This window comes from Felis catus, chromosome A1 (assembly GCF_018350175.1).
Source record: "Felis catus isolate Fca126 chromosome A1, F.catus_Fca126_mat1.0, whole genome shotgun sequence".
NCBI lineage: Eukaryota > Metazoa > Chordata > Mammalia > Carnivora > Felidae > Felis > Felis catus.
In genome coordinates this window covers 108,415,055-108,436,153 of record NC_058368.1, presented here as the reverse complement: position 1 = coordinate 108,436,153, position 21,099 = coordinate 108,415,055, and the positions used below count along the sequence as shown (strand labels likewise).

Here is a 21,099-nt window from a genome sequence, read left to right as displayed (position 1 = left end):
TAAAAGAAATAAATAGATTATGGTTCACTTTTTAGTTGAGTGAAGATACAATATTGATGAAGTGGTCAATTCCAAATATTGTCTTTAATATACATAAGTTATTAGTATAGGATTTTATGATATGCATGTGTAGTACAGAATTTTAAGTTTTCTTATTCATCAAATGTTATCCACTACACAAATTGGAAAATGTGATGCTAATGATCAAATTTATAAGATTGAGCTAGTAAACATATTCTTCTGAAGTCTGTATCTTAAGATAGTGATTACACTTTTTCCCACGTGAACATAGTCTTATAAGTTGGTACATTTTTTAGTAACAGGCACTATGTCCCAAAATTCCATTAATTTTTAATGATTTGTGATATTAGAATATATTTCATGTTAGGTATTTTGTATTGAATCCATGTAACAGGTGAAATGTGTATGTTTACTTACTCATTAACTTACTTACTTGAACAGTTCAGAAACTGTTGCCCGATGTTGGTATATCCTGCTTTCTGGATCTGTGCTTATGAAAGACTCCATGGTCTTGCCTCCTTGCAGGTATGTTTACATTTGCTGCTTAGAATATATGGCAGGCAACGTTAACATTACAACTTTTTATCTGTCATGTTAAACTGTTTTATGTAGGATGTGTAATTTTTCTAAGTAGGTGATGTATCTTATAAATGTGTTTACTTGCTGGTTCTGTAGAAAATAGTAGCAAGCAACCTGTATTTCTTATTTCTGAGGGTGTACTCTTTATGTCTTGACATCGTATCTTCACTTTGATTTGATCTTTAGTTTTATATGGAATTTGTTTGATTTATCTGATGGGTTTGGATTTGTTGCTAATATTAATGGTTACAGGGAGGGTGATACATGTTAATAGCTAAGAAAATGGTTTTTAGAGTCAGGCAAACTAGGTTAAAGTCCTGATTTATCATTTACTATTTATATGATTTTGTACATATTTTAGTTTCCTTGTCTGTAAAGTGAGTATAATAATAGCACCTACTTTAAGTGTCTCTTTGAGGTTTTTAGCAAGCTCTGCTACTCAAAGTTCTGAACAGAAGTCTGTGAACATTGACCTCCAGAGCCAGACTGCTTGAGTTCATGTCTGTGTTCTACTATTTCTTGGGCAAATTATGTGATCACTCCCCATTTGTAAAATGGGGACAATACTAGAACCTATTTCGTAGGTTACTTTTGAGGAATAAATGACTTAATATATATAAAGCTCTTAGGCTAGTGCCTGGCTTTTATAAATCATTGTTAATTATCATCATCATAATTAATAGGTAAAAGAAGAGAAAGGTGGTTGGAAAAATGGTCACATGGGGTGTTCTTCTAGAATTTGTTCTGTTACTTCGTAAGATTTGGGGGCTTCATATTAAAATTTGGTGACATTAGGGCACCTGGGTGGCTCTTGTGTCGAGCACCAGGTCGGGCTGTGCTCTGAGTGTGGAGCCTGCTTGAGATTCTCTACCTCTCTCTCCTGCTCATGCGCTCTCTCTTAAAATAATTGGTGGCATAAAAATGTAATTTTTTAGTGACTTTTTTCCAATAATGTTTAGAAGAGATTTTTAGACTTTTGAGGTAAGACTTTTAATTGTAGCTGTTAGTTACAAAACTGTTAAATTTAAATATCAAGGTATAGTCTATTTGATAGATGCTATGGATCATTTGATTTTTTTTTTTTTAACATTTATTTATTTTTGAGACAGAGACAGAGCATGAGTGGGGGAGGGGCACAGAGATTGGGAGGGAGACACAGAATCTGAAACAGTCTCCAGGCTCTGAGTTGTCAGCACAAAGCCTGACGCGGGCTCAAACTCACGGAGTGCGAGATCATGACCTGAGCTGAAGTCGGATGCTTAACCAACTGAGCCACCTAGGCACCCCAGTGATTTTTGATGCCACTTTTAAATTCCTATCTTGGAGTCCTGAAACTGTACATGGTTGCCTTTTGATTTAATGAAGTCTGTGTTTCTTGAACCAGTAGAACCAATAGAATAAAACAAAGCATCTGCTATTTTAACAAATAAAATGCAGAGTCGTTCTTGGTTATTTAAGCCTTTTGGCTATTGTTTCTTTTTCCCTGTGTTTCTGAGATTCACATTAATGAATTTGTAATGAGTTAGCCACTGAAACAGAATAAGCTGGAATGATAGAGATTACAGTTAAGTTTTTGGAATATTAGTATTCTTTTAAATATTTCCTCCCTTTTGTCTGCTGTGATGAATGGTCAAGAATTTGTTAAGACTTTCTGTAGCCATTAATCAGCCACAATAATTCACCGTTATTTATATCAAGACAAGGAAGTATGGGGTGGTTAGGTGGCTCTGTTGGTTAAGCAGTTAATCGTTCAACTTTTGATATTGGCTCAGGTCATGGTCTCGTTTTGTGAGATCAATCCCCACATCAGTATTCTTTCTCTACTTCTCTTTCTCTGCCTCTTCCCTGAGCAAACGTGTACTCTTTCCTTCTCAAAAAAAAAAAAAAAAAAAAAAAAAACCAAATAAATAAACATTAAAAAAAGACAACAAAGCTTAATTTTTTAATAATAGAAATGGGGATGCCTGGGTGGCTCAGTCAGTTAAGTGTCCAACTCTTGGTTTAGGCTCAGGTCACGATCTCAAGTTTCATGAGTTTGAGTTCTGCACTGGCAGTATGGAGCCTGCTTGGGATTCTCTCTCTCTCCCTCTCTCTCTCTGCCCCTTCCCTGCTCTTGCGCTCTCTCTCTCTCTCTCTCAAAAATAAACACACACACACAAAAAATAAGTGACAGAAATGTGTGACATTTAAACAACAAACTCATGGTACATTAATCTAACCATCATGAACTTCACAATAAACATTATAGAAGTTTCTTTAATCATTTAAAGGACAGTTCTGGGGACACCTGGCTTGCTCATTTAATAGAGCATGCAGCTCTTGATCTCAGGGTCATGAGTTCGAGCCCCATATTAGGTGTAGAAATTACTTAGAAAAATAAAATTTAAAAAAATAAACATTTCTGAGTAGGGGATGCACATTTTTCATTTGACACATATTTTTTTTTTTTTTAGGTTTTTTTTTTTTTTAAGCTTTATTTATTTTGAGAGGTGGGGGAGGAGAGGATCCCAAGCAGGCTCCACACTGTCAGTGCAGAGCCCATTGTAGGGTTTGAACCCATGAACTGTGAAATCATGACCTGAGCCTAAATGAAGAGTTGGATGCTTAACTTACTGAGCCACTCAGATGCCCCTGACACATATTTGTAATAGGTCATTGTAGGGTGGTTGTTAGACTTAATAATCAGTGCAGATAAATTTAGAACATGCTTAGCATATATGAAGTATTAAGTAATTTTTGGCTTCTCAATATTATTATAGCATAGTAACATTGGGATATAGTTATTATGATACCAACAGAATATGAACACTGCTTAGTATACGAAGAATGATAGTAGTATTTTAGTTCATAAAAGTATAGCTTATTCTATTAAAAATATTTGATATTCCCTGCATTAGTCAGGAGACAGAAACCACACAGTAATTCGAACATGGAAAGTTTAATTTAAGAGATTAGGCACTAAGAAGGGTAAAGGAGCTAAGGGAGAGTACCCAAGTAAAGAACAAATTTGGCAGGGGGGCCCTCTCCTCATGATTTCAGATTTTGTTGGAAGTATGTTAGTTGTAGCCCCAGTAGGTAGTGGAGAACTTCACTGGGTTGCCTGTGCCAGACCTCGTCCTCAGTCATAGGGTCAGGGCTGGCAGGAAGGGAACTGCTGACCAGGGCTGACCAGAGAACTTCCCCTCCCCCTGCTAGGGTGTGGTTGGGCCCTGAGGCTGGGGACAGGACCTCCTTTGCCTTGACACACGCACACACTGGTGCACTTCTCCCTTCCCTTCCCCTTGAGAAAGACAATTTTTCTATTGCATTGTTCTTCTGCTAGCACCCTCTACTGACAAAGTTTTAGCATTTTCAGCTGGCAGAAGGATAGCATTAACTGAATCTAGATCCTTTATTGGAAAGTAGATTTGAAACAGCATGAATGTATTTCCAATTGAAAGGCAGTGGATAACTGGCACAGTCCACTCTGAGTCCCTTAGCTTCTACATGGATGCTTCTAAACAAATTTGAACTCCCATCCAACAACAAAACAACTCTGTTGTCACCTTAAAAGATACAGCTGTCTTTTGTACCAGTGAAGAATTTCTTACCTTGTCCCTAAAATAAGGAATTGCACAGTCCTAACAATCATTACTGGTTATATTAATTATATAGTGCATCACAGTGCTTTTGAAAATTCTGTTAACCAAAGACTAAAGTTCGCTTCCACCAAACTATACTTAAAATAAATAAGGGAAACAGAGGGAAGAAGAAAATGGTTAACATTTACATAAATACAGACATAAATGCAATAAACAAAGGAAAAAAATATCCTATATTTCTTATTTCTGTGATTGGTCACATGGCTGTAATTGGTACCTCTGGCTTCCTTCTTTAGCTACCCATTCAGTATTTCTGCCGTAAGCCAGACGTTCATCCGTTCTGCATCCTTTACCTGATGATGTTAACAAAATCTTCATTTCTGATGGGTCCTTAAATGTCCTGCTCTGTTGTGTTGGTGGTGGTAGTTTTCCATAAACTTTGAATAGTGGACATGGTAGTACAAGGAGCCTAAGGGAATCCCCCCATTTTTTGCAGCAACTCAGTTTGTGCTTGTGATTGTGATCAATTACTCAGGCCTTTAGAGTAACCCCTTCCCCTGCCTGTTGGTTCATTGGCCAGGTGAAAGTATCTAAGTCAGTGGAACCATTGTGTTTCCTCATAGAAGCAATCTTCTTTTGGGCACTAGGACTCAAAACCAGAACAAAGTTTTTTGGATGGGCAGCAAAAATTCTGAATGCGTTACTAGTTATAGTAGTGGGAAGAGCCGCTCTTACTTCCATGCCTTGAATATCAGATCTGTGTGTTCTGGTTATTGGGGGAGACAGAAACCCTTGCTGTACATAGGCTGTTGCAAAATGAGTGCCTTGATCAAAAATAGTGTTGTCTAGAGTGCCAGGATGGTAGAGCAGGCATTTTGTGAGCCCATGGATAGTGGTGCTGGCAGAAGCATTATGGATGTGGAAGGTAGATCATTTCCAGAATATGTGTTTATTCCAATGAGGACAAATACCTGCCTCTTCCATGACAGGAAAAGTTCACTGTAAATAATCTGGCCCTAGGTGGCTGGCTGGTCCCCATAAGGAGACTTTCTGTTAATCTCTCATGTTGGCAGATTAGGTTCCTAGCAGTAGCATTAACAGTTAAGCCCTGCATATTCTCCATCTCTGCCACCATGGCCACTTTATTCATGGGCCCATTGAACAAGCACTGGTGTAGCTGAGGGAAGAGTTTGGATGACTTCCACAGAGCGTGGCATTTTAGTCACCTCATTATTAAAGCCTCGTTCACGATGGATGCCTTTCAGGCATTCATATGAGATACAGATATATTGAAAGTCTATGCCCATTCTGAAAGAAGTCCTTCTACATACCACTTCCCAGACTTTTTGTTACCAATCTTCCTTTCAATCCTATTCGTTCCTGGTCCCTAACCTTTCAGCCATACCATTAGTAATTTCCCTTGAATCTCTTTTCATCAATAATTCCGGCCATCTCTAAATCCAGAAAAAAGGACAACTAAATGTATTGCTTGTAATTCTATTCCCTGGGTCAATTTTCCTTTACCATCTTCCTTGGGGGTTATGTCTGAGTGACCTCTTGGCTGTCCACTTTTGGGTGCAGACCCATTGATAAAACAGGCTCACAGTTTTTCTTCTTCTGTCAGCTGGTCATAAGGAATTCCCTAGGTAGCCATAAGCATAGATTGAGGTAGAGGAGGCACTGCAATAGGAGTTGATGTTGGAGTCTGATCTACCTACCAGCTCTTGGGTAAATTCAGTTTCTTATTTTCCATAACAGATGGCTACTGCCCTGCCTGGCACTTGTGGTTAACTATGCAGTTCATTATAGGAAGTTCAGGCAGCATTGTCATCTGATGTCCTGTGGTTAGTCATTCAGCGTCTGCTAAGGCCCAGTAGCAAGCCAGAGCTTGTTTCTCAAAAGGATAATAGTTATTTGCAGAGGAGATCATAAGTGTTTCAGAAATTGTAGACATCTGCACTATCATTCTCATATTAGTGCTTGGGAGAGTTTCTGTAGAGCATCTGTGTTTGCCATGGACCCTATACGTACCATTAGATGTGCAGGTTCGTAAGACTGCAATGGTTCAGTGGCTTATCCTCTATTTTGAATTTGCTTACAGCCTTGTGGGTGACGCTGAAAATGGGTCAAAGTAGCACACTCAGTATATGTTACCTCTAGAATCAAAAAACCAACCAAACATTGTGCCTTCTCTCTCTCTCTCTCTCTTTCTCTCTCTCTCTTTTTTTTTTTTTTTTTTTTTGTTTGGTTGATGGCATGAGATACAGCAAGTTGTGTTTTACCTTGCAGGGGAAATTTTGTGTCCCAAATTATGGAATTCTCAGAAACTTCACTGAGGGCAGGACATTCGAAATTTTATATGTATTTTAAATCAGTATTTTTTTACAATTTACTATGAACTAAGTATATAAGTAAAAAATCAAGTCTGAAATGTAAATGTCTTCTGAAATGAATTTAGTCTCTTTCTGGAATTGAGTTCACTTCATAGTTGCTACAGTAAAATCTGTAAGCTCAAGAAAGCCAGGACTGGGGCAATTGAGTGGCTTAGTCGGTTGGGTGTCCTACTTCGGCTCAGGTCATGATCTCATGGTTCATAGGTTCAAGCCTCGCATCAGGCTCAGAGCCTGGAGCCTGCTTCAGCTTCTGTGTCTCCCTCTCTTTGCCCCTCCCCCACTCATGTGCACGCATGCGTGCACGCTGTCTCTCCCTCTTTCAAATATAAATAAACATTAAAAAAATTTTAAATAAAAAAAAAGCAAGGACTTTATTATGTGTGATTTTTAAATAAAATTTAATGCGTGTATTTATTCATTCAAACATTAATTTATGGTGCAAATAAGTATTGTCATCTCTCTATAAGACTCTACCCTTAAGACAAAATACTGATTTACTTTGGTTTGGGATGACTCTTTTGTTTGAAAAGGGTCTGTTTGGCCTGTAAAGAAAACTTTCTTGGGGAAACAGTTGTGGCAATGGATTCTACAGATCAGCAGGATTAGTTAGGCTTAGAAGAAGGGAACCAACATTGAAGTCAGAGAATATCTCCAGTAGTAGGGCATTAATTCATATAGCAAACACTTAGTGCCTACATGTGTCAGGCACACTGCTAGTCTTGGGTTGGTTAAAGTTATCACCTGTAAATAGCATTGTAAATAGTAGTGTTCTTTTTTTAAAGACACACTTTTAAGATAGTTTTTTGAAGTAAATTTACACCATTCAAAAGTGAAAACAGTAGAACAAGAGGTATTTTAAATATTATTATTCCCACTTTTAGTGTCCTCCACACCATTTAACCCATTTACATAGATAACTAACTACATTTATTAAAATCTTTGTGGGTTGTTTTTTTTTAAATACATATGTAAGAAATTCTTTTTTTTTTTTTTTTTTTTTTTTTTCTATTTCTGGCCTAATAGGAACCTAATGTGCATATCAGGGAGTTACTGGAATTTCTTGAACATTTGCCTATTTACTACCCAGAACAAGAATTTGAACATTGTCAGCACCCTAGAAGCAGCCTGCAGTCTTTCCTCAAATCAACTTTGCTACTCCCCCCACCACCCAAAGTTACTATTTTTTGAGGTTTTAATTAGTCTTAGGTATCTGTAGAGTTTTAGCCTGACGATACATATACCTAAACACCGTAGTTTGGTTTTTGTTTACTTTTGAACTTGGTGTTAATGTAATCATACAATATTCTTTTGTGTATGGCTTCTTTGAGCCAATGTTGTTTATGGGATGCATCTAGGTAGTTAGAGTTAATTCATTTTTCTTAATTAGCATTACATTTTATAGTTGAGGGCTGTTACTAGGAAAGCAGCTGTGAACATTCTTGTACATTAGATGCACATGGGCATGAATTTATGTAGGGTACACCTCACAGAGAATTGATGGCTCACAGGATGTGCCTATGTTCATATGAACAACATATACATACTGTTGATTACAAGTTATATTCCAAAGCGAATGTACTAATTTACACACTCTCACCAGCATTGTGTGAGAATTTCTGTTGTTCCACATCCTCACCAACATTTGGTATTGTCGAGCTTTTTATTTATTTTTTATCCTGATACATTTCAGTTACTCTGTTGAATTTATATACTTCATTATAGTTTTGATTTGCATGTTACTGATTGCTAATGAGTACATTTTTATTTGAATAATCTTTTTGTTTTTCAAGCGCATCTTCAAATCCATTGCCCATTTTTGTAATGCATTGTCTTTTTATTCCTGAGATGTAGAAGTTCTCTATATATCCTGAATAAGCATCTTTGCTTGGTTATTTTTGTTGGAAAATATTTTCCTTGTGTCTTGTATTGTTCATTCTCTTAGCAGTGTCTTTGGATGAATGAAAGTTCTTAACTCTAATACAGAGCAGTTCAGTCTTTTTCTTTTTGTCTTCTTTGCTTAAGAAATATTTATGATACCTGCAGTCATGAAGATAGTTTCCTTTATTATTTTCTAGCACTTTCTTGTTTTCCTTCTACATTTACGTCTATAATCTACTTAAAATGGATTTTTTTTTAATGTTTATTTATTTATTTTGAGAGAGCATGGCCAGAGAAGGGGCGGAGAGAGGGGGAGAGAATCCCAAGCAGTCTCCACACTGTCAGTGCAGAGCCCATTGCTGGCTTGATCCCAGGAACCGTGAGATCATAACCTGAAACAAAATCAAGAGTCGGGTGCTTAACTGACTAAGCCACCCAGGTCCCCTGCTTAGAGTGGATTTTTGAGTATGATAATGTTGCATGGTTTTCCATATGGATTCCTATGTATCCTTTTCCCATTCTTGTTGAATGCCATATTTTTTTTTTTTTTAAATAAACATATCCACAGATGTGCCTGTTTCTGGGCTTCTAATCTCTTCCATTCGATTTTGTTCATACCTGCTTGAATACCACACTGTTGTAATTACTATAGCTTTATAATGTGTCTTGAAGTTTAATAGAGAAATTATTTATGAGAAACTGCTAAACTCCATTCCATAGCAGTTGTACCATTTTAAAATCCCACTGGCAGTGTATAAGAGTTCTGTTTCTCTTTCTACATAGTCACAAACGTGATTGTCAGTCTTATAGTTTAGCTATTCTAGTCACTGTGAAGTGGTTTTAATTTTAATTTTCCTGCTTGGTGATACTGAGCACTTTTTCTTGTGCTTACTGGTTGTGGCTTCCTCTATATTCTTTTGTGAACTTCCTATTAAATTTTTTTTTTCCCGTTTCAAAGCTGAGCTGTTTGTCTTTATTATTTTTTTTTTTTAATTTTTTTTTCTACGTTTTTTATTTATTTTTGGGACAGAGAGAGACAGAGCATGAACGGGGGAGGGGCAGAGAGAGAGGGAGACACAGAATCGGAAACAGGTCCAGGCTCCGAGCCATCAGCCCAGAGCCTGACGCGGGGCTCGAACTCAACGGACCGCGAGATCGTGACCTGGCTGAAGTCGGACGCTTAACCGACTGCGCCACCCAGGCGCCCCTGTCTTTATTATTTTGTAGGAATCTTTAATACATTCATGCTGCAAGGTGACAGGTTTTGCACACATTTTATCTCATTTGGTCGCTTGCGTTTTTATTTTCTTAATTTTTTAAGCAACTTTATTAAGGTATAATTGTAGACTAAACTGTGCATGTTTAAAATAGTTTGATAAGTTTTGGTGTATGCATACACCTGTAAAACCAGTGCTGTAATAAAGCTAATGAACATATCCATCACCCCCCCCCTCCCCCCACCCCAGATTGCTCATGTCCCTTTGTAAACTTTTTCTTTCATCCGTCCTTGTTCCCTTGGTCCCCAGGGATTATTAATTACTATTATTATTTTTTTGGTCACTCTAGATTACATTTTCTACAATTTTATATGAAGTGAAACATAAAATATATACTCTTGTCTAGCTTTTCACACTAAAATTACTTTGAGATTTATCCATGTTGTGATATGTATCACTATTTCAATATTTCATTTCTTTTTTCTTTAAGTCACTATACTATACATTTGATCACCAGAAGTCACTCCTGTTGTATCTGCACATTTGTTCGCTTTGACCTTCATCACTGTAATTCTTCTCCCCTGAGTATCTGGCAACCACCATTTTAGTCTTTATTTGAAATCAGGTTTTAAAAAAAAGTTTTGGAACTCTCCATGTGACACCATATAGTATTTGTCTTTCTGTGCTCTGTATGGTTTATTTCATTCAACATAGTGCCCTTAGTGTTCATCTGTATTCCTTTTTATTGCAGTATTCTCTTGTATGGACCACTCTTTGCAGTTCAGCTACTGGTAGACATTTGGGTGGTTTTCTCTTTTTGATTATTTTGACTTGTGGTGCTATCAACATTTGTGTACAAGTCTTTATGTGAACATACGATGTCTTATCTTTTGAGTAAATACATGGGAAGAGAATGGATTATAATCCGTCATGTGTACACATACTTTGATTTATTTGGGGCATATAAGTGTATATTTTGGAACGGCTAGATTATGGGGTAGAGGGGATACTTAACCTCTTAAAGTGCCATATTCTTCTAAAGTTGTGCCATTTTACATTCCCACCAGCAATATATGAGAATGCCTGTATCACCTCCTCACGAACACTTGTTAAGGTCAATCTTTTTAAGTTACATGTCTTCGTGGGTATGTGATAGTATCTGATGGTAGTTTAAATTTACATTTCCCTAAAGACTAATGATTGTGAGCATCTTTTCATGTACTTACTTGTCAGTTATATATCTTTTGTGAAGTGTCTTTTTGAATTGTTTGCCCATTTGGGAGGGGCAGGTAGAGTTGTACAATTTATTTTTTAGTTATAGAAGTTCCTTACGCTTTTCACAAGTCCTTTAACAGATATGTACCATACACATATTTTCTTCACTCTGTGGATTGCTTTTCAGAGGGCAGAAGAACTTAATTTTGATAAAACTCAATTTATCAGGTTTTTTTCTTTAATGGATTATAGTTACGTTGTTGTAGGTAGAAAATCTTTGATTACACATAATTTTAAAATAATTTTTTCTGTAAGTTCTTTAGTTTCAGATTATGCTATGATAGATTTGTCTGTGATCTATTTGTGTCTAGTTTTTTACATAGTGTATGATATGTGGATCTCATTTCATACCTATACATACTCAATTGCTCTAGCACCGTTTGTTGACAAAACTGTCCTTTCTCTGAATTACCTTTGCATCTTGGTTGAAATTTAATTGGCCATGTGGATCTGTTTCCCAGTTGTTTACTTTGTTTCATTGATTGATTTTTTTGTGTGTGTGTGGTACCATTGCTACATTGTCTTGCTGACTCTAGCTTTAAATCACAAAATGTATGGGTCCTCCCAACTCTGCCAAATTGTTTGGGTCATTATAGGTTCTTTGCAGTTGCACATGAATTTCAAAATAAGTTTATTAATTAAAAAAAAAGAAAAACCTGGGGCATTTACTTTCAAGTACCCCCTCTCTGTAAAGAGAACTTTCCTACTGTTTTTCCTTTCTAATCTTATATTCTTTGCCTGCTGCTCAAAGCCTGGGAGTTTGATTGCACCTGCACTGAATCTGTTAGACCATTTGGGGTAGTATTGACATCTTTTTTTTTTTTTTTAATTTTTTAATGTTTATTTATTTTTGAGAGAGAGAGAGGAGACAGAGCGCTAGCAGGGGAGGGGCAGGGAGAGAGGGAGACACAGAATCTCAACCAGGCTCCAGGCTCTGAGCTGTCAGCACAGAGCCTGACATGGGGCTCAAACCCACAAGCTGCAAAGTCATGACCCGAGCCGAAGCTGGATGCTCAACTGACTAAGCCATCCAGGCACCCAGGGTAGTATTGACATCTTAACAGTTTATCTTTTAAACCAGTAACAAGGTGCATCACTCTTTTTGTTTAGGTCTTTAATTTGTTTTCAACAGTGTTTTGTAGTTTTCTCTCAGCAGTGTTTTGTAATTTTCACTGTTGAGGTGTTGTATGTGTGATTTTATATCTTGTAGCCTTGATAAATTTCACTTTATTCTAATAGCTGTCTTACAGATTCTTTAGGATTTTTCTGATCTCTTGTCTACTGATGTATGAATTGACAGTTTCTTTTTTTTCCCCTAATTTAAATGTGCCTTCTCCCCATTTTCCTGTCATATTGCCCTGGGAAGAAATTACAGTACAGTGTTGAAGAGATGGGCTGAGAATAGGGGCGCCCAGGTGACTCAGTCGGTTAAGCGTCCGACTTCAGCTCAGGTCATGATTTCGCAGTTCGTGAGTTCGAGCCCTGTATTGGGCTCTGTGCTGACAGCTCAGAGCCTGGAACCTCCTTCAAGTTGTTTCTCTCTTTCTCTGCTCCTCCGTTGCTCATGTTCTCTCTCTCTCAAAAACAAATAAACATTAAAAAATTAAATAGAAAAAGATGTGCTGAGAACAGACACTATTTACTTGTTCTGTATTGAAGGGGAATTAGGGATGAGAAGGTAGAAGCATTCAATTTTTCACCAAGTGTATTCCTAGATATAAATTTTTTGTAGATGCCATTTGTCTGGTTGTCAGTTTATAATCTATACTATATTGTACCCTCATCACCAGGCAACCACTGTTCTGCTTTCTAGTAAATAGATTACATTTACCACTATTTTTTTAAATGTTTATTTATATTTTTGAGAGACAGAGAGTCTGTATGTCCACAAATGAGTAGGGCAGGGACAGAGAGGGGGACAGAGGATCTGAAGCAGGGTCCCTTCTGCCCAGTTCAGGACTCAGAGTCACAAACTGTGAGATAATGACCTGAGCTGAAGTCAGACACTTAACCATCTGAGCCACCCAGACACCCCACATTTACCACTATTTTTTATAAATGGAACAATAAGTTGTCTAGCATTTTGTATTTAAAATATTTCACTTAGCGTAATGTTTTGGAGATTCCTTCATGTTACTCTGTATATTGATAATTCATTTTATAAAATTGTTCATTAGTATTCCATTGTATGGATGTACCACTATGTGTTTATACATTCTACTGTTGAAAGACATTAAGGTTGTTTGCAGTTTTTTGCTATAATGAATAAAGCACCTATGAACATTTCTGAACAAGTCTTTTTATGAACATGTGTTTTTTTCTTGGAGTAAATACCTAGACTTCAGTGGCTAAGTTGTATGGTAGGCATGTTTAACTTGTTAAAAGAACTGCCAAATGTTTTGTTGACTGTTGTACCATTTATATTGCCACCACCAGTTTGAGTTCCCATTACTTATCCTTTTCAGTGCTTGATATGGTTAGTCTTTAATTTTTGCTCTTGTGCTATGTATGTAATGGATTGTGTGGTATTAATATGCATTTCTGTGATAACTACTAGCATTTTTGCATGTAGTTATTAACCATTCACATACCTTCTTTTGTGAAAAGTTGGTTCAGTTCTTTAGAGGTTGTCTTTTTGTTTTTGAGTTATATGAGTTACTTATGATGGATAAAAATTAACAGATATATCTGTTGAATATATTTTTCCTCGACTATTTCATGCCTTTGCAGTTTTCAGTGGCAACTTCTTTAATTGTTACAAAGCCTCAAGGATGATTTTTTTCCCCTTTTATTGTAATACTTATGTGTTCTAATTAATCTTGGCATACTCCAAATTTGTAAAAATTTATTTCTGTTTTTTAAGACCGTTTTCTTGAAATAGCTTTATTGGAGTATAATTTGCATACCATAAAATTCATCCATCTTAAGTTCACAGTTGAATAATTTATGGTAAATGTGTACATTGGTACATGACATTTACAGTTGACTTGCATTGCCTGAAAAAGTTCCCTCATGCTCTTTTGCGGTTAATCTGATCTCCTTTCTGTCATTAGATACTTTCTGTAGATATTTAGAAGTAGTCTTTTGTTTTTGGCTTCTGTCACCATGTTTTTGAGATTCTCCCATATTGAGCACGTATCACTTGTAACACACGTATTTTTTTAAATTACTGAATCGTACTTCAATCTAGAAAGATACCCCATTTTGTCTAGCCATTTACCAGAAGATAGAAATTTTTAAAAATTAAAAATTTTTTTATTATTTAAGTTTTGGAGTTTTTACAAATAATGCTGTTACCAAGATTTGCTTACAAGTCTTTATATGGGCCATGTGTTTTCATTTATTGTGTAGATTGTTCTGTTGTATGACAAGCATATATTTAACTTTTGGAAAGCACCAAATTGTTTAAAAGATGACTGTACTGTTTCACATTCTGACCAGCAACATACAATAGATCTAGTTTATCCATATCCTCTCCATCACCTGGTATTGGCAGTCTTTGATTGTTACTGTTTCAGTGTATACTTAATGACATCTCCATGTGATTTTAATTTGCATTTCAGTAGTGACCAGTGCTTTTGTGGATCTTTTCTTGTGCTTAGTAGGCATTTCTACTTTGTTGAAAATCGTTCACCCCTTTTCTCTATTTTCAGTTGTATTGTTTGTCTTAATATCAATTGTAAGAATTTAAAGTTGATTCTTGAACAGCTGATGTAAACATCCATGTGCATCTTTTTGTGTGGACATGAGTTTTCAGCTCCTTTGGGTAAATTCCATAGAGTGTGATTACTGGGTCATATGGTAAAAGTATTTTTAGTTCTCTTCTTCACTTTAGAGTTCTTTGTGTCTTTGTATTTTGGATAACAAGCCTTACTCAGATGGAGATTTTGCACATATTTTTCCCAATCTGGGGCTTGTTTTCTCATTCTCTTGACTTTGTCTTTTGTAGAGTAGGTTTTAATCTTAATGAAGTTGAGCGTATCATTTATTAGTTTCATGCATCATTCCTTTGATGTTGGAACTAAACGGTCACTGCCATACCTAGAATCATTTAGCTTTTTCCTATGTTTTATAGGAGTTTTATGTTTTACATCTAGATCTGTGATTCATTTTGACTTAATTTCAGTGTAGAGGGGGAGTAAGATGTGTGTCTAGATTCATTTTTTTGACGTTTTCAGCCCAGTTTGTTGAAGAGACTGTCTTTGCTCCACTTGTATTGCTTTTGCTCTTTTGTCAAAATCAGTTGAGCATATTAATGGAAATCTAATTCTGGGCTCTCTGTTCTGTTTTGTTGATACCTTTATTTTTTAACCAGTACCACAGTGTCTTGTTTCCTGTACCTTTACGATACATTTTAAAGTCAGTTAGTGAGTTAGTGTCACTCTTCTGACTTAGTTCTTCTTCTTCAGTATTGCATTTGCTATTCTAGGTCTTTTGCCTGTCCATGTATTCTTTAGAATTGGTTTTTCAGTACAGTATTTGCAAATAACATGATGAGATTTTAATTGGAATTGTACTGAATATATAATTCAAGATGGGAAGTAATGACATTCTGACAATGAGTCTTCCTATCCACGAACATGGAATCACTCTTCATTTATTTAGTTATTTTTTATACTTTTTAAAATTAATGTTTATTTATTTATTTTGAGAGAGAGTACAAACGGGAGGGCCAGAGAGTGAGAGAGAGAAAGAATCCCAAGCAGGCTCCGTGCTTTCAGTGCAGAGCCCGATGTAGAGCTCAAACTCATGAATCATGAGATCATGATTTGAGCCGAAGTCAAGAGTCAAGCAGTAAACTGATGAGCCACCCAGGCGCCCTATTTAGTTCTTCAATATCACTGATCAGAGTTTTGTAATTTTCATCATATAGGTCTCATACATTATTCTGGTAGATTTTTACCATAGAATTTCATTTTTTGGAGGGCAGCTAATGGAAATGGCATTGTATTTTTAATATCAAATTCCACTTCATTCAAAGTGTATAAGAAAGTAATTGGCTTTTGTATATTAAACTTGTACCCTGTGACCTTGTTGTAATCGCTTATTCCAGAAGTGTTTTTGGTGTTTCCCCCCTTACTCCAGATTTTCTACATAGATAAACATGTTATCTGAACAGGATGGTTTTATCTTTTCCTTCTCAATCTTCCACCTTCTGTTTCCTTTTCTTAGTGTGTTAGCTAGGTCTTCCACTATGAACTTGAAAAGCAGTGGTTGAGGGGGACATCCTTGCTTAGTTTCTGATCTTAGTGGTTATTAGCTATTAGTTTTTTTAAATAGTCTTTAACAAGTTGAGGGGGTTCCCGTGTACTTCTGGTTTACTGGGTTTTTATCTCGAATGGGTTTTGGATTTTGTCAAATTTTTTTTTGCATCTGTTTCTGTTGATATAATTCTGTAGTTTTTCTTTAGCCTGTCAATGTGATGGATTACATTAATTGATTTTTGAATATTGAACTATCCTTGTATACTTTATTTTTTTTTTAATTTTTTTTAACATTTTAATTTATTTTTGAGACAGGGAGAGACAGAGCATGAACGGGGGAGGGGCAGAGAGAGAGGGAGACACAGACTGAAACAGGCTCCAGGCTCTGAGCTGTCAGCACAGAGACTGACGCGGGGCTCGAACTCACGGACTGTGAGATCATGACCTGAGCCGAAGTCGGACGCTTAACCGACTGAGCCACCCAGGCGCCCCTGTCCTCGTATATTTTAGTTAAATCCTCCTTGGTTGTGGTGTATAATTTTTACTATATATCCTAGCCATATCATAGTCTGGTTCTGATGCTTGATCTGTCTTTTTCGTCTGTGTCTTTTGTCTTCTAGTATTGCCTTCTCATGATGTAGATGTACTGGGTAAGCCAGACATGATGTACTGGGTAAAAGGAATTGCTATAAATAGGCCTTTAGTAATATACTGGTAAGGTGTGAGAGGAGGGGGCCTTTCGTAATATACAGGTAAGGTGTGAGAGGAGGGGAAGCATTTCATAGTCCTGTGATTAGATCTCAGTCTTTTGGTGAGCCATTACCTCTGTATTTTGAACTTGTATTTCTCAGTTTCTACCGCCTGCCCACCATCCCCTTGAAGTGGGTCATGATCGCTAGAGTGGGCTGGAGTTGGGCATTCCCTTTCTCCTTATGGAAGGTTGAGTATTTTCCTTTCTAAAGGTCGCTTAGGCTCTGATGGGCAGACCTTGAAAAGAAGTCAAGAATACTGTAGGATGTTTCAAAATGGTCCTCTGCCCCCGCCCCTGCCAGAAGTACAAGGGTCTCTCTCACATATTCTGAGATCCTGGTAGAGATCAGTGAGGTAAAACTCCAAAGTGTCGAGGCCCCTTCAGTTGACTGTGTCTCTGAAGTTTTTAACTCTCAGAGTTGTCCACACTGAGCTTCCAGCAGTTCATCAATTATAGTTTGGTTTTTCTTATCCTGGTGCTAGTGCCTGCAGAAATTGCTATTCTGGGTTGTAATTATCTATACTTGTCTGTTCCCTTCAATTTGGGGGCAACAGTTTGCTCAGTTATCTCAATTCTATCACAGAGGTAAGAAAAAGTGGGTGACTTACTAGTTAGTTCATTTTTTTACTTGTTATTAGGACAGATAGCAGTTTCTAAGATTCTTATATGCCAGAACAGAAACTGGAAGTCTGGAAATATTTTGAATCTTTAGATTACTTGAGGGACATTTGTAATCTTAACAACATAGCATTATCCGATCCATGGACATGAATTGTTTCTACTTACATTTACATCTTTCATTTCTCTCACTTATATTTTACATTTTTCAGTGTGTAGGTCTTATGTTTTTGTTAAACTGTTTACAAGTATTTTTCTTTTTGATCCTATTCTGGATGGCATTGTTTGCTTCATTTCATGTTTATTTTATTCATTGCTAGTATATAAAAACATTGCTAATTCGTTTTTATATGTGGATGTTCTATCCTGTGATCTTGATACACTCTAAGTTTTCTAAGAAAGTTTATAGGTCCTTAGAGTTTTGCTGCACTCAGAATGAGTTGTCTCTGGTAAAGACATTTATTTCTTTGTACCCATTGTTTATGCCTTTAATTTTTTTCCTTGTGTTACTACCCTGGCTTTAATCTCCAGTACATTGTTGATTGGAAGTGGTGAGAATGGACAGCTTTGCCTTGTTGACGATGCGTAATGTAACCCCTAGATTAACTATTAAGAATTTAACAACAGCAGGGGCACCTGGGTTGGTTGAGTGGCCGACTTCATTTCAGGTCATGATCTCATGGTTCATGGGTTCGAGCCCCACGTCGGGCTCTGTGCTGACACTTCAGAGCCTGGAGCCTGCTTCCAATTCTATCTCCCTCTCTCTCTGCCCCTCCCCTGCTTGCGCTCTATCTCTCTCTAAAATAAATAGACATTTGAAAAATAAAAAAAAAATTTAACAACAAAAAAGCATTTAAAAATCATCACAGGAATTAAAATGGTACACTGAAAACACTTGTTTAATAGAAATGATGGCAATAATGTAGAAGCAGAGGCACAAAAAAGATGAGGCATTTACAAAATAAGTAGAAAAACCATGTCAGTAATTTCATACTTGTGGTCTAGGCACTCCACTTAAAGGACAGATTAACAGATTCTTTGCTAATCCAAGATACAGTTATATGCTTTAGGTTCAAAGCACAAATACATTTGTAGTAAAAGGATGGAAAAGAATATAGTAGGCAAATTATATTCATAAGAGAACTGGAGGGGTCATATCAATATCAATCAAAATCAATTATAAAATCCAAAATATTACTAGAGACTAAGAGCAAATTTTCATAGTGCTAAAAGGATGAGTATATTAGGAACATAAAATGGTTTTACCATCTATATATTTTCTGATGGGAGCCCTAAAATAAAAGAAGTAAAAACTGACAGAATTAAAAAGATCATTAGAAATTCAACTCTTACAGCTGGAGATTCAGAACTCTGTCTATAATCAGTAGAACCACTAGATTGAAAAATTAGAAAAGCTATTTAGCTTGAGAGGTACAATTACCACTTTGATACATTGTTTTTTTTTTTTTTTTCCAGACTTCTAGATCATTCTCCAGGATAGAGCATATTCTAGGCTATCAAACAAATCTCAGTAAGTTTTAAAAGGGTGAAATAATTCAGGGTTTGTTTTCTGAGTATGTTCGAATTAAATTTTTTTTTTTTTAATGTTTATTTATTTTTGGGACAGAGAGAGACAGAGCATGAATGGGGGAGGGGCAGAGAGAGAGGGAGACACAGAATCGGAAGCAGGCTCCAGGCTCTGAGCCATCAGCCCAGAGCCTGACGCGGGGCTCGAACTCACGGACCGCGAGATCGTGACCTGAGCTGAAGTCGAACACTTAACCCACTGAGCCACCCAGGTGCCCCTCGAATTAAATTATAAATCAATTCCAGAAAGAAATGTGGGAATTTAAACAACATATTTATAAATGACCCATAGGTCAAAGAATAGTTGACATTGGAAATTAGAAAATGTTTTGAAATGAATGAAAACAAACACATGTCAAATACTGAGTTTCACTTAAAGCCTCCTGGAGGGAAATTCACAGCACTCAATTTGGAGCACCTTCATGAGAAAAGAAAAATGGTCTCAATTCAGTCATCTTAAGTTTCCATCTTAAGAATAAGAATAGCAAAGTAAATTTGAAAAAGAGGTAAAGCTTGAGTAGCAATCACTGGAATAAAAACCATAAAAACAATAGAGAAAATCAATGAACTGAAAAGGTCAACAAAGTTGATAAACTTTGCGATAGACTGACCATTCAAACACAAATTACCAAAATGAGGCTTGAAAGAAGAGACATTATTATCCTACAGAAATTAAAATATTAGAAAATTTTATGAGCCACTTTATAACAAATTGGGCAAATCTTACAAAGACATATATTGCCATAAATAGAGTGTAAGAGAAACTTTGATTATACTTATAAAAAGTAAAGAAATTGATCATTACACTTATGCCCACATAGAAAAGCCTAGGCCCAAAGAGCTTTAGTGCTAAATGTTTTCAGGTATTTAAGAAAGCACTGTTAATTATCCTATGCAAACTCTTTTGGAAAATAGGGGAAGAGGGAGCGCTTACAACCTATTTTATGAGTCCAATATTATCCTGACACACCAGACAAAGACATCACAAGAAAACTATACATTGTTATCTCTCATGAACATACATGCAGAAATCATTAACAAGATAACAGCAAACCAAATCCAGGAATATATTAATAAAGTATTAAAAACTGAGTAAGTGGATTTATTTTGGGAATGCAAGAGGGTTTACTATCCATAAATCAATTAATACAATATACTCTGTTAGTAAAATAAAGGACAAAAGCCATATCCTTTTAGTAAACAAAAAAAATTTGAAAAAAAACCTGTTCATGATAATTTTTTTTAAGTTTATTTATTTATTTGGAGAGAGAAAGAGAGTACCAACGGGTGAGGGGCATAGTGAGAGAGAGAGAATCCTAAGCAGGCTCTGCACTATCAGCTCAGAGTCCGATGCAGGGCTTGTGACCTGAGCCAAAAATCAAGAGTCGGACACTCAGCCGACTGAGCCACTCAGGCTCCCCCTCATGATAAAAATTTTGAGCATACTAGACATAGAGAAGGAAATTTCCTAATTCTGATCTAGTGCTCATACGTAAATGAAGTTTTTTTTATTTTCACTTCTAGGGATCACAGCCCTGTTCTTTCTGTTTTCCAGTGTCTTGAAACTGATGTTTTATATATTTTGTCTGATGTTTTAGTTTTTTTTTTTCAGGTGGGAGAATAAATCTAGTCCCTGTTTCTCTATCTTCAGTAAAAGCAAACTTTGACAAATTTACTTCTAATTATTTTATGCATAAGATGATTAGGTGATGTTTTGGGGAAAAAAACAAAAAATAGACTGTTCTGCTTAAGAAAAAAAAGTGAGCTTTATGTTTAGAAGTAATTAGATATTAAGATTTTGTTGCAAGATTGACGTGATGCCTACTGTGCACTAAGGAGGCACCTTAGGATTTTGTTATGAACCATTATTTGTATATAACTTTATGTGGAGAATTAAAAATTTTATAATACTGAATTTTTCATAAAAGTACATGATAGGTCACTTTCTTTATTCAATCTGTGTTTCCAGTCTATAAAATTGCATAATGTTTTATA

The 21,099-nt window shown here is 36.3% G+C and overlaps 1 protein-coding gene across 11 annotated transcripts in view; it reads left to right on the top strand.

Moving 5' to 3' along the window:
- The window catches only part of RAPGEF6 (Rap guanine nucleotide exchange factor 6), a 191,063-nt gene that overhangs the window by 25,874 nt on the left and 144,090 nt on the right, over positions 1-21,099 (top strand). For 8 of the 11 annotated variants that reach the window (XM_011281969.4, XM_003980740.6, XM_011281964.4 and 5 more), the window contains one exon: positions 463-546. The exons of 2 other annotated variants lie outside the window; for them this stretch is intronic. In XM_011281969.4, coding sequence (XP_011280271.2) covers positions 463-546 — 84 coding nt within the window. Of the gene's footprint in view, positions 1-462; positions 547-19,023; positions 19,049-21,099 lie in introns of those variants that run through there. One more of the 11 variants, XM_045058676.1, reaches the window with a different exon arrangement.